Source organism: Cherax quadricarinatus, chromosome 14, assembly GCF_038502225.1.
Source record: "Cherax quadricarinatus isolate ZL_2023a chromosome 14, ASM3850222v1, whole genome shotgun sequence".
NCBI lineage: Eukaryota > Metazoa > Arthropoda > Malacostraca > Decapoda > Parastacidae > Cherax > Cherax quadricarinatus.
Genome location: NC_091305.1, coordinates 10,413,969 through 10,428,749, shown reverse-complemented (window position 1 = coordinate 10,428,749; position 14,781 = coordinate 10,413,969). Strand labels below are relative to the sequence as shown.

The window sequence follows — 14,781 nt, the reverse complement described above, 5'->3', positions numbered from 1 at the left end:
GTGCACTGACAAGTACAAGGGAAACCGGTGTGAGTTATTAGTTCCACTGACTACCACCATACCACCAACCACCACTTCCCCACCCTTCCCTAGTAGTGGTGGTGGGCTCAGCGCAGGTGCTATTGTTGGCATCATCCTCGGAGTCCTCGTCTTCATCATTCTACTGTCAGTAATTGCCTATTATTTTATAAAAAAGAGACAGTAAGTATTCCTCAGGTATCTTATTAGACATATAGTTAGCTCCCTTATAAAGCTCCTCTGTATAGTGCAGCTTTATAAATGGGATTAAAAATGGTATATTCAAAAGTGAATAATGCATGGAAAGGTCTTCATAGTATTTGCTATTCAGTCATGGAAGAACTGTTAGTCACATTTACAAAAGCCACACTATATAGAGAATTATTAAAATTAAAACTAATTGCTAAATCCATGAGGATCATACAGCACTGCAGGGCAGAATGTACCCAGACACATGACTGGGTACACTCGCTTTTGTCTCTTGTCTGAGTTTGTTGGTTCAAACTTAGAGCGTTGGCTATATAGAGGAGCTTTATGAGAAAGCCGACTGTCCATGCAAATTCAATATTAGCCTCTTTGAAGGAGATTTATGTATGACTTGTCTCATAAGGTTTAGGTAATACTGACAAATGCACTATAAAAAACAGACATATACAACTTACAAAATATTTGATAGGATACATTTCTCATAAGTTACATGCATGTATTTTTAAGTAACTTGCCAAGTTTAGTGTATAGATGAGGCTGATGCTGTGTAAGCATATTGGATATTGCAAGTTTAATACTTAAACTACAACTGTTTTATTAAATTTTGTCTAAGTGAAACTATTTTGTTGCTCAAATTGTCATGAGGAAAAGACACTGGTGCCTAGTAAGTTTTTTGTGTGACATTTCATTGTGTCCAGCATTTTTTTTTTTTTTTTTTTTGTGTGCGTGTGTGTCTGTGTGTACGTACTTACCTATTTGTGGTTGCAGGGGTCGAGACTCAGTTCCTGGCCCCACCTCTTCATTGATCGCTACTAGGTCCTCTCTCTCCCTGCTCCATGAGCTTTATCATACCTCATCTTAAAACTATGTATGGTTCCTGCCTCCACTACACCACTTGCCAGATTATTCCACTTCCTGATAATTCTGTGACTAAAGAAATACTTCCTAACATCTCTGATTCATCTGAGTCTTCAGCTTCCAGTTGTGATCCCTTGTTTTGTGTCCCATCTCTGGAACATCATGTCTTTGTCCACCATGTCAATTCCTTGCAGTATTTTATGTTATGTCTCCCCTAACCCTCCTGTCCTCCAGTGTCGTTAGGTTGGTTTCCCTTAGTCTTTCTAAGCAGGACAATCGCCTTAGCTCTGGGACTAGTCATGTTGCAAACCTTTGCACTTTCTCTTCTCATAAAGCTGCAGCAGGTTTGTGACACAGGATTTTCATTCTCTGAAACCATGCTGTTGTCATTTATAAGCTTGTGTCTTTCTAGGTGCTCCACCACTCTCCTCCTGATAATCTTCTCCATGACTTTGCATACCATACACGTCAGTGACACAGGTCTGTAGTTTAATGTCTCGTATCTGTCTCCTTTCTTAAAAATTGGGACTACATTTGCCATACCTCAAGTAGTTGCCCACTTTCAGTGGATGTGTTGAAGATTTTTGTTAGTGGCACACACATCATCTCTGCTCCCTCCCTATGGACCCACAGAGAAATGTTGTCCGGATCCACCACCTTTGAGGTACCAAGTTCACATAGCAGCTTCTTCACCTCCTCCTCGGTTGTGTGCATTTTATCCAGCACTTGTTGGTGTACCTCCCTATTCTAACTTTCTGGAGTCCTTCCTGTCTCCACTGTAAATACTTCTTTAAATCTCATGTTGAGCTCCTCACATACTTCTCAGTCATTTCTTGTGAACTCCCCACCTCCCTTCCTCAGCCTGATTACCTGGTCCTCCTGATGTGGCTATACAACAGCTTCAGGTCAGACTTGACTTTCAGTGCTATGTCATTTTCATATTGTCGCTGAGTCTCCCTTCTTATCTGTGCATATTTGTTACTGGCTCTTCGGCTAAGCTCTTTATTTTCCTGGGTCCTTTGTTTTCTGTACTTTCTCCTTTCTCTAGTGCACTTAGATTTTGCCTCCCTATACTTTTGAGTGAACCAAGGACTCATTCTGGTCTTCCCATTATTCCTGTTTCCCTGGGGAACAAACCTCTCCTCTGCCTCCTTGCATTTTGTTGTCACATAGTCCATTTCTTTTACTGGTTTTCCTGCCAATTCTCTTTCCCACTGAATATCTTTCAGGAAGTTCCTCATGCCTGTGTAGTCTCCCCTTTTGTGTGTATTTTTGTCTCTGTCTGTCTCTCTCCCCCAAAGAGGTAAAACTTGTGATTTTAGCTTAAACAGCAACACTCTTCTTGCTGAATAAAGCAAGCGAAACTGTGTGTGCAATAATTTCCCCAAAATCATTTTGAACCTAACAAAAATATATTTCATTGTTTTTGTTTATTAAATTATTGTAAACTTATCTAAAATATATTTAGTTGGATTAGGCTAAATTAAATTGCACTTGTTATAATAAGGTTAAGTAAGTTTTCTAAGGTTCTTTTAGTACAAAATTATTAATTTTTATATTAACATAAATGAAAAAATATATCTTTAAACGTCCAAGAGAAAATTTTAGAAAGGACTTACTTTTAAACGAGTTCTTGCTAAGTGACCAGTTTTACCTATTTGGCACGACATGTATATAGGGGATACTTTCCCTTCCTTCCCTCCTTCCTTGGACTAAACTTGATTACCTCCTGTTCCCTATGCATAGTATGATTTCTTCTGATTTAGTTTTCTTGTGAATATAATAATTGTGACACTAAAAGATCCAGTCTTCTCATTTGCAAAGTATCTCAAACATCAGACTTCAGGGTCATTTAAACCGCCAGGTACCCACCACTGAGAGAGGAAAGCAACTGGGATGATCCTCGCCATCAGCCCTACTTTGGGTTGGACATGCCACAGCCTGCTGAAGATGAATACCCATTGGAGGACCTCAGTGAATCTAATACTGCTGAAGGAGTGTCTAAATCAACCTCTAACAAACCTGTATCAGATTTGTAGGTCATAAATGTATAGATATTATTGGTAGTGATGATATAATGAACATCTCATTAATGCATTTTTGAAGTATTTGCACCTATCCAAATTCTAGGAAATAACGGTGACTAGTAGTCTTAGATGGGCTATTTTTATAGGACACTTTCTCTAAAATAAACTTCTGTAGTTATATTAAGGGCAGAAGTATAGAACTATCAAAACTAACAAGTGTGCATAAAAAATCACATCCTATAACCTCATTCAGTGTACTCTATGATTTAGTCGAGAACAGCCCAATGATGCAAAATCAACTAATAGCATACTACACCATGACCCAGAATACAGTCATCTTCGGTATAAGGTTTTGGAATGTTTTGTACTCTAGAAATAGTAACTCTTTTGACAAGCATTAATATCAAAATGTGCTTAATGTCTTTAACAGTTAAAACAGATTTTGAAATTATCCTCTTCACATTTTGAAAGAACAGTGACAGAAATTGACATTTTTTAAAATAACCACTTTCAATTTGAACTATCTGAACTTTGACTCAAAGGACAATCTTTGTAGAATATAAGTGACACTGGTTCTGCTAATGCCATTCTACTGGCGGCAGTTACATTTTTTTTTTTCGTGTGTGCATGTGTGAGTGAGCGAGCGAGTCTCGTGTATTTTCAGTACCAGAAAGAATAGCATAGGACTGACCATTCTTGCATCAACATTCTTTTGGAAATGCTTTTAAAATTTCAACAGCTCTACATTTAAGACAGTTCAATAATTTTAATTTATATGGGAACAATGTAACATTTCATAATTTCAAATTTCTAAGCTACACAGCATTGAGGGAAACTATTCATTTAATACACTAAGAATGCAATATAAAAATAGTCCATCTTAAAACAAATATGTAATAATGAAGATGTATACTGCTGCACTGAATGTGGTCCAAACATTCCATGGAGGGTATATTCACCTTCCACAAGAAACTCTTATTCAATCTTGTAGTATTTCTTCGGTTTTCATATTGTTTCAGTAAAACTGTGAACTAGTAATAGTGTATAAATAAAGTAAATTAGATGTATTAGTCATTAACTGTAATACTCATCAGCAGAAAATTCACCACCCTGAACATTACTTTTTCCTCTGAGATTTAACAACTTTTTTCCCCTCCAACTTTTTTTTTTTTTTTTTTTTTTTTTCCTTCCCAGCCCTTTACCTCACCTGACTGTCCAATATGTTCAGTTTACATATTTGATTTGCTACATCCATTTTGTAAATATTCACTGCCTGTCCTACACTCTCCACAAGCCTCAGGATATGTTGAAATTTTTTCAACAATAAATATATTGAACACCAGAGAAATTATGCCTAACCTACTCTTATGAAAATTTATAGATACTGTCCCCTCAAGGAAGGTTCCTTGATGTTGGTGAGGGGCTCTTGATTTAGGGAATTGAATCTGTGCTCCAGTTCCCCGAATTAAGCCTGAATGCCTTCCACATCCTCCCCAGGCGCTGTATAATCCACCGGGTTTAGCGCTTCTCCCTTGATTATAATAATAATAATATAGATACTGCTGTTATTCCTTTTTCCCTTCCATGTGGGACTTCATACCTGAATGCATTAAAATGGACCACAGCATTAATGACCAAATCATTCCGAGGTTTCCTGGCATCATCCTCATTTTTTTGTTGCCCGTTTCTGTCACTGGTAAACCCCATTGATTTATTTCTCCACTTAGACCGTTAAGGCAGAAAATCGACTTGTAGAATACAGTAGACAATCACCTTGCGTGCAAGATATGTTCCAGAAAAACAAGAGCTATATGCACAAAAATGCAAAAAGTCAATAATTTTTTTCAGTTTTATTTAGCTGTATTGATTGCTTTCCCATTTTTCAATGTATCACAGTTTGGGTTAATCATCACATAAGCTCTTACCTTCTGCTCATTGTCTGGAATTGAATGAATTGTTTATTCATTCGCTCCACAGGCCATGGCTGTATCAACAACACATGCACCTCCTTTAAGCATATCTATTGCCTCTTATTTCCTTTACTAAAGGCACAGTTTAATGCTTAAACTCCTTTCCCTACACTAGATTGCCTCTTTGATGCCATGACTAATATCCTGACATGGCATGTAGTAATAACACACTAGAGAAATCATCCACATGACAACTGGCAATAGGATGGTGGGAGGCAAGGGGAGGATGTCAACAAAGCTAGGTATCCCATGAAACAAGACATCCATGGCACATGGGGGTGGAAGTGCCCACTTGTGCTGCTGAGAAGGCTGGTCATGTCAGAGCACAAGGTGGGAATGAGTAGAGCATCCACAAAAGGGAGAAATAGATACAAAAAATTAATAGGGAACACACGAAACGTAGTGCATGCAGATGTGAAAAGTGGTAATCTATACATTATTATTAAACACCATGGAGAAGTGCTAAACCCACAGGGGTCATATAGCACCTAGGGAAATAGGAGGCATTCAGGTTCAATCTAAGGAAGGGGAGGGAGGCCCAATTCCTTGGATTAAGGGCCCCTCACCAGCATCAAGGAACCTCATCTGAGGAGCTTTTCTACACTGGAACTTGACTGGTCACCCCATTCCAATTTCTCATTCATGCAACTTGCCTGTAGTCAGCAATGCCTTAATTCATAAGAGAATTTTTCTTCCAGTATGAATGATACTGGAGATGGGAGAATATATAGGATAAATAGCCTACAATTATTACACTTGAAATTACAAAAATACGAAAGGATTACATAATCAAGATATTATCTCCCTTAATTTATTGATTATTTAAGAAAATGATGAGCATATGATGGCATGATTTCCATGACAGAAATGACCATGAGAAGTACAGTGATGCATCATGTGGGGGCACCAGGGAGATGATGGCCAGCCTATCCTGCCATGCTGATGAAGTGTCATGGGAGTTGTTTTCTTAATAGTTCTTGGTGAAGAAGATACACATGGAAAACATACAACATCCTCTGGACTTTCCCTTCCTTGACCATTAACATATTCTCCAATACATGACCCACTTCGCATCAGCTTTGGGGTGAATGACCATGGGTGACCAACAGGTATATCCTCTTGTCTAATTTGGACTGAACTGGTATGGTGTTTAGGTAAACTATTGCTACGTACAAGACCACACGATCTGTGATAATGACACCTACTAACCTGTTTTGTGAAGTATGGACAGTGAGAGCAATGTGTGGGGTTGATACAAGGGGCTCTATATCCAACTAATGTGTCATGTGCATTCTGATCAATAGGAATTCTCTCTCTCTCTGGAATGTGTAGCTTCCCAACATTAAGTATTGCTGATGCCGTTGATATGGAACGTATAGTACTTGGCTGCAATGACTCATGGATTTCAGGGCTTCCTGCATCAGATACTGAAACCTGAGGGATTACAGAATTTATAGTTGTCCTGTCTGAAACCTCAGTGCTGTTCTGAGCAGAGGTATGCATTATCTTTTTTGAATCTATGACATTATGTTTAGGAGATTCAGATAAAGAGGCAGAGATAAATTTTGGCCATTTGGATTCTCTTGTCTCGGGAAGAGGTGGTGGTGGTGGTGGTGTGGGTGTAGCAGGTGGTGATGGTAGTGGCCATGAAGACTGTGCCTGTGATGGCACAAGTGGGGAAGAATTTGAGGATGGCAACGTTACTGAGGGGTGCAATGGAGTCAGAGACATAATTGGAGAATGGAGTAGTAATGTATGTGACAAAGAAAGGGGTGAAGAAAGAATGGGTTTATGGGGATACTGTTGGGAGATATGGGAAGACAGTAATGGTGAGGATAAAAATGGTGGTGGGGGAGGAGTTGGCACAGAAGATTCCATCCATGCAACATCTGCACCAAGATCAGGTCTGTAAAAGAAAAACAGATTTTTACCTTTTTTTTTTTTTTATAATCAACATTACTGTTATAATTTTTAACATCACTTTCTACACAAAAATATTTTTTGGTTTTGTTTGTTTAATTCGCATTAAGCACTAAACTGATTTGGATTATTCAGTGCAGTATGTGGAGGTTTGATCCTCTGTCTGCTGGGCGCGAGAGATGCGCTTCCTATTTTCATCAGTCAATTATAGCTCTCTGATGAATAAACATTAGAATATGTATATGCTCCATTGTAGTGATATCTTACTACTTTATATGGGTACACACAATAGTCTAATTTGTGTCAGATTCATGTTGAAATCTAAGAATGTGCTACCAAAGATAACCCACTTTCAGATGACTATGATACAGTATAAGTTATAATGTTAGCTTCGTGCCATGTGACAGTAGTAAACAAATACAGACAGTATATCCAAAAGTCAGAAACCTGTAATTATTTAACATGATGGTAGAATTGCTGGTATCTCATTTTTTGTCTCAAACATGGAGAATAACAGGTATATCTTGCTACTACTGCTTCCACTTAAGTCACACTACACATGCATATATATATATCCTTACCCATCTGGGTTTTCTTCTATTTTCTTAATAGTTCTTGTTCTTTATTTCCTCATATCTCCATGGGAAAGTGGAACAGAATTCTTCCTCTGTAAGCTATGCATGTCATAAGAGGCAACTAAGATGTCAGGAGCAAGTGGCTAGTAACCCCTTCTCCTGTATACATAACTAAATTTAAAGATAGAAACTTTAGTTTTGCTTTTTAGGTCACTCTGCCTTGGTGGGATATGGCCGGTTTAAAAAAATAATCCAAAAGTGAGGAAAGTTTTTAAAAACAATAACTTAGATAATAATGCATCTAGAAATTATCTAGTACAGCATGAGTGATAATACAATATTTAGCATATTCCAGATACTTAAAGGAAGAGAAAGTATTACAAGTACAGTGGAACCTTGACTTATGAGTTTATTCCATTCTGTGACCTAGCTCGTAACTCAATTTGCTTGTATATCAAATCAATTTTCCTCATTTAAATTAATTGAAATGCCATTAATCCGTTCCAGCGGAATTCCTGCTATTGGGAGGCAGGACAAAATACTTCAATATAATGCTAATATCAACTCTACAGCTTATTTATCTCTCACAACTGATCTAATATGACAAAGAATATAAATAACATAGAAACAAGAAATATACTCAAGAATGAATAAAATAGGCCATAATATGGCAAGTGGTAGTGGCACCTCCCACTTCCGCACTGACCATATCTTCCCATTCTTCCCCTTCTGAAAATGGAGTGTTTATCTATGATTTCATGCTTTAATTCCATGATCATCATCCTTTTTTCTTCTCAGCATTGTCCTTTGCACTTACTTTCTTAGGACCCATGGTTAGGAAAAAATTTGGCAAAATAACTGCACAAAATGCAAGCAAAACACAAGAGAAATGCTACCATGGTAAGGTAAACAGTGCACTGCGCCACATAGTGGCGGCGTTTTGAACCTCATTATTATTATTATTATTATTATTATTATTAATTTATGGAACTGGAGCACAGATCCAATTCCCTAGATCAAGAGCCCCTCACCAGCATCAAGGAACCTTGATACTGGCAAGGGGCTCTTGATCTAGGGAATTGGATCTGTGCTCCAGTTCCCTAAATTAATAATAATAATAATAATAATAATAATAATAATGAGAAGCTTCAGAACACTGCCACTAGTTGGAGCAGTGCACTGTTTACCTCGCCGTGGAAGCATTTCTCTCATGTTTTGCTTGCATTTTGTGTAATAATTTTACCAAATTTCTGTTTTCTAACCAGGGTCCTAAGAAAGTAAGTGTAAAGGACAGTGCTGAGAAGAAAAAGAGGATGATGTTCATGGAATTAAAGCATGAAATCATAAACACAAGCGATGTGTGCAGGTTGTGGGTTGTGAGGGAAGCTCGTTCATACCTCGGATTTTGGCTTTTAACTCAGAGTGAAAAATTTACCAAACGACGGCTCGTATCTCAAAAAACTCGTATGTTGGGGCACTCACAAGTCGAGGTTCTGCTGTATAAGGGTGTAAGTGGTACAAGATGTGACCTACTTATAGTATAAACAGGTATACGGGAAAATACGAGAGGCTTACAAGTGAAAATAACTAAATACAGTGGACCCCTGGTTTTTTGGCCAGTGTGGAACTCTGCAAATTCGGAAATCTAGCACTTTTTTCGGCGAAATTTTCCCCTGGATTTCATGCATCTGCTCGGAAACTGTTGGTACCAGGCACGTTCACCTGGGCCGCTCATACGTTTGTGGCTCACTCTTAGGCACATTAAATGACTTATTTTAGGTTAATATAGACATTTTCATTAATAAATCTATGATATATTCTTCAAAATTATAGAAGAAACACGTTACATAGCACATAAGCATGCCTTTGTTACTCGTTCACTAAGAGTGTCCCCCTAGTCTTAACACCACAGTTATAATACTAATATGTAATAATAATCACTCTTGGGCACATTAAGTCTCTTATTGTACGTTAATAGAAAGTTTCATTACTCCATCTATGATATTTTCTTCAAAATTATATAAGAAACAAGTTACATAGCATATAGCATATAAACACGCAATGTTTACATGCTATCGAGTGGAGATTCAGGGGGAGAGTAAACATTACATTTTGTCTGATTCAGCTTTAAAGAAAACTGTGAATCTGGCGCCTGGCCCAGTCACTGCCCTTCATACATGTTTATTTACAATTCTCGGCATGAATTAATCATTACTTCTCCCTTTGTTTATGATGGCATCTAAAGGTAGTTGTCAGAAATTATTAAACTCGGTAAACATGGTATGTCGATGCAACAATATGGCTGTGTAGTGTAGCCAAGGGGGGCTACATATGTGTACCTACATCTACCACTGCCTACACCTGACTTTCTACAAATAAATACTACTCACCACTCCCCTATATTAAGACTACACATATTTCAAAGTAATGAATGTACTGTGGCAGTAAATGATAAAGATGGGAAGTAACCCTAAAGAGGGTTCTGATACCTGAAGTCCTTATGGAGGGGGATTCCCAACTCCCTCTCCCCAGCTCCCTTCTTCAATATGCCAACAAGTCTTCACTAAAGGTGTGTAATGTTCATTTATCATTAAGGTTAGTGCTTTATATTTCTTTCTCATTGTTTTCTGTATGTAAAATTATAGTTTTTTTTTTTTTTTTTTTTAATATTTTTGGGTGTCTGGAATTGATTAATTGTATTTACGTTATTTCTCATGGGAAATATTACTTCTGTTTTCAGTCATTTTGGATTTCAGCCAACATTCTGGAACAGATTACGGCCGAAAACCAGGGTCTAATGTAAATAAGAAAAATGCCATGGACCAGTTTTTGCAAAAATGTGACATTGATTCTGAAGGCAATAATGAAAACTACCAAAAATACAGTGATTAGATCCTGCAGAATTCAAGGCAACAGTTCTACAGCATAAAAAACATACACTGTAGGATATAATCAATGAATATTAAGAGCATTTGCTTCGAAAGTGTAAGTTGCTAGATTAAATCTATGCACAAGGCAACATATGCAGCAAGTGCGTGTGGACATGTGCTGTTCTTGCATAGTAGTATACAGGCACCTGGATATTAACTGTTCTGATATGAATACTGAATAACAAGGCACAATACTGTGACTGGAACAACACAAGTTGAACCAAAACATTGTCATAAGATTCATTCTCCTGTGTTTGGGTTATTTGTACATGGAGTTGAATACTTCAAATTATTCTGAGTTGAGTAGTATTTTATGCTTCTAAAGCCTTTGATAAAGTTTAATGCAAAATAATAATCCCTGCTCAACTGTAGTCTCCCCTGTTCTGTAATATTAACAATATTTGTCTCAAACTGCAAAAGTAACCTATTTTATTTGCACTATAGTCTCCTTATTTCTTGTTTTATTCTTTTATCAGTTTTTAGTGTTATTCTTTCCACTGACTGCTCTGGTTGCCCAAATGTCAAGTTCATGACAAAAGGCAATCAAAGCTTGATTATTTACTGTATCTGTGATGATTAAACAAACATACTTTAATGAAAAAGCTCAACAGTTAATATAAGTGCCACATTAGGTCTCACCCTTGAATGTTATTAGAGAGAGTTGTTGAGAATACAGAGGGTGTAGTAACAAGAGTTTGGGTGGTAGAAGAAGAAGCCAAGGTAGTCCTGTGTCGCTTCCATTTCACCCATAAGAGAGACATGCTCAGCAGTGCCACAAGCACCCCACATGTCCCAGCTGTGGCAGCAGTAGCCATAATAGCTACATCAACACCTGCAGTACCCAATGGTTTATTAGGTTAAAGCCTTTAAACTGTATTAATGCTTCAATTGCATGCAAACCAACATTCAACAAATGAGCAATTTCCTTTAATCTTTAAAAAGGGGGATTAAAGGAAATGACTATGTGGCTATAGGACCCAACATGTATTATGTATTTAAGTAACAGTTACTCACTTTGGAATACCTAATTATATCAATCAATTTTATTTCTTTGCAAGTAGTACATTGAGATCATGTATTTACAATGAATTGCAGTGCAAGGAGAGCCTCTATCATGCCTAGGCATTATGGGCAGACTTAATTTAATGGATTACTGACTACTTAATCCTAAAGAATTTATCATAGTTTAAGTTGTACAATAATTTCAATAGTAAATATTTAAATTATATAATGGGAATATAACATTATGATTTGCTGAAAGTAGTTTACAGTATGAGAATGCTACAATTGGGTGTAGGGCAGTACTGTTTTGGGTAGGTATTTGTACTACTATGTAGTATTAGTCAATGTATGAACTTGAGTATCTAGTCTTGAAGTTTTAAGATTTAGGTAATTGGGAGATTTTTTGGTTAAATATTGTTAAATATTGAGTATTTAGTCTAGGGTGAGTAAGTGGCTTTTGAGAAGAGTCTTAAATTGATTTTCAGAATGGGTTACTTTAGTATTTTCTGGTAATGAATTCCAAATTTTGGGGCCCTTTCTGTGCATAGAGTTTTTACACGTGTGATATGGACAAGGGGTACATCAAAGAGAGATCCGTGTGTGTTATGGTCGTGTGTCCTGTTAAGATTGGTGAGAAGTTTGAGTGGAGAGTTTATGTTTGAGTGTAGTGTTCTATACATGTAGTAGGCACATGAATAAGTATGGATGTTCTTTATGGTGAGCAGATATAGACTTTTGAATATTGGTGGAGTATGCTGTTGGGACGGGAATTTATCATCATTCTGACTGCAGCCTTTTGCTGGGTTATTAGTGGTCTTAGGTGATTGAATGTTGTTGATCTCCATGCACAAATTCCGTATGTGTCTGGAATTTGAGGCTACTGCCAAGGTGGAGTCCTAGGAATTTTCCCTCTGCGGGTCTTGTGATGGGTGATCCGTTTAGTGTTATGTTAAGTGGAACATTTGCAGCTCTGGTTCCGAACTGAATGAAATAGGTTTTGTCAGTATTTAGGGTTAGTTTATTAGTCATCATCCAGGTAGATATTTTCTGCAATTCGGGTTTGTGTGAGAGAAGACGTATGTAGTGTCATCTGCAAATAATATGGGTTTGAGTAACTGTGATGCATTTGGTAGGTCACTGATGTAGATGAGAAAGACGAGTGGTCCAAGGACACTTCCTTGTGGGACACCTACTGTGATTGGTTGAGTGGAAGAGTTAGCACCATTTGTGTACACTTATTGGCTTTTGTTACTAAGGTATGACTTTAGGTAGTTAAGGGGGTGCCCTCTTATACCATAGCATGTTAATTTAATGTGCAGTTATTCATGGTTGACTGTATCAAAAGTTTTGAACTGATGGGGACACAACTGCTTTAATTGTCATAAGGGCAGATCACACTTATGGCTGAGAGTCAGTTGAATCAAGCCTTGCTTTTTCAATATGATAGGTTGTACTATAGATGCACAATTAAATAAGTAGTTTTGAAAGTTTGTATTTCTTTTTGTAAAAGTAAAATAAGGTGTAGTAATGGGAAAAGCAAAGTTATTGTGGTAGCTAGAGTGTTTGGCTTGTCAACAGTCTTTTGTTTGTTTTCGGTGGGTGTATGGGAGGAGCCTTGCTGGGCCCCCCTCTCTCTGCCTCTCTCCTGTTTTGGCTTCAAGCTGGGGAGGATCTCTTGCTCTTTTTCTTGTTTTTGGGCAGGATATGAGTGCCCCAGAGGTAGGATTTGTACATGAATGATGTAATCATTATACCCAGGGTGACTACAGTGTGTCAAAACACTTGGTTAAGGTCATCAAGAGAAAAGGAGAGCTGATTGTTCCAGAAGGGATCATGTGGCTGTCCTAACAGAACAGCTAAGAGTGTGCTTGCTTATGTTATGAATAAGTGAATTCCTAATTTGTACATTCTGCATTCTTTCAACACACCAGCCATATCCCACCGAGGCGGGACATTCTGTATATTGTCTAGAATATATCCCTATTTTTCTAACAGTGGTTTCAATAACCTGTGGAGAGGGCTGGTGAAAATATTTCAGGGACTGAGGATGACCAATCATGAATGTATTACCCTAGATTTTATAAGGCCTCTATGTAAGCTACCCAACACTAGAACATGTAATGAGAACCATACCATCAAAGTTAAAAGGGGGAACCAACATAACAGACCTGTAATACACAAACGTATACTTCTAGATGTATATATCTTGTGAAATACCATAAGTTACTGCTTGTGTAAATAGGTCAAGACACTGGCTTTTGAAATTTATATAAAAAAATATGAAATATTAAAATTTATTAATTTGTATGACAGTACCGTAGAGAAATTAGAATGCAGGATAAAGTAAATTAGGCACTGAGAAATTCAAAATGTATAAGAGCCTTTCTGAAAAACACTTTGAACCAAATAAAAAAAAACATTCGATATTTAGTAATGAAATTAATTTTTAACACACCTGCTACCCCCCACCAAAGTATAGTAACAAAAAACAATGGAACTGTATTCACTATCATGGCTGTTTTATTATTTTCTATGACAATGTAAAAAGATATATCATTATACTAGGGTGTTTAATACTCGTGTTGATGTTCAGAGTACATATTTCTTTTATCTAAAAATACTATACTTAAGCAGAGGTATAGTACAGCATTTGTATTAAAAAATGTGAAAATCTGAAATAATCCACATACTTTTACATTTTCAATATTTATAAGGACAAAGACCACGAAAAATGGAGATAAAAGACTGCAAGATAAAATAAACAAGCTTTCAACTTTATAAAGGAAATATTACAAAATGTTTCAAGTAACATTACTGGTAAAACTAATTTCACTCTTAGGTGCATCAACTCTGATGTCTAGAAACAAAATCATTATGACATCTGCCTAAGACAAGAGGCAACTTAAACCAATGGAAACAAGTCAATGACTTTTGGGTTATCCTAGAAAATTTACACATGTTACTATGAAAGATAATTAAAATCCCCTAAAAGTTGTGCAACTGTACTTATGTGTAATTGTACCTAAGTTAACTTACTATTATGCAGAAGGTTCACAGTGTAGAAATTAAAAGAGGGTGTGGGGTCATCAAGGGTATAATTCATAAGACTGAAGAGGGTTGCTCAGGTAGTTTGAGAATTTCGAGAGAATGAAGGGATGACAAAGTGCGTATAAATCTGAAGTGGAAGGTAGGAGGGGTAACTCATCCCAAGAATGACTGGAAGGTGGTGGTTAAAGTAGACTTCAAGATTTAGGGGCTAGAGTATCTAGCAGGC

The 14,781-nt window shown here is 37.1% G+C and overlaps 2 protein-coding genes across 3 annotated transcripts in view; one reads left to right on the top strand and one right to left on the bottom strand.

Moving 5' to 3' along the window:
• The window catches only part of LOC128698674 (MAM and LDL-receptor class A domain-containing protein 1), a 696,795-nt gene extending 692,337 nt beyond the window's left edge, over positions 1–4,458 (top strand). For both annotated transcript variants that reach the window (XM_070084847.1, XM_070084846.1), the window contains exons 97-98: positions 1–201; positions 2,948–4,458. In XM_070084847.1, coding sequence (XP_069940948.1) covers positions 1–201; positions 2,948–3,122 — 376 coding nt within the window. In that variant the 3' untranslated portion in view covers positions 3,123–4,458. The remainder of the gene's footprint in view (positions 202–2,947) is intronic.
• A 1,400-nt stretch (positions 4,459–5,858) lies between these two features.
• The window catches only part of LOC128695435 (uncharacterized), a 173,258-nt gene continuing 164,335 nt past the window's right edge, over positions 5,859–14,781 (bottom strand). The window contains exons 10-11 of the mRNA XM_070084848.1: positions 11,145–11,337; positions 5,859–6,986 (exon numbers count right to left, since the gene is read on the bottom strand). Of these exons, the coding sequence (XP_069940949.1) occupies positions 5,903–6,986; positions 11,145–11,337 (1,277 nt within the window). The 3' untranslated portion in view covers positions 5,859–5,902. The remainder of the gene's footprint in view (positions 6,987–11,144; positions 11,338–14,781) is intronic.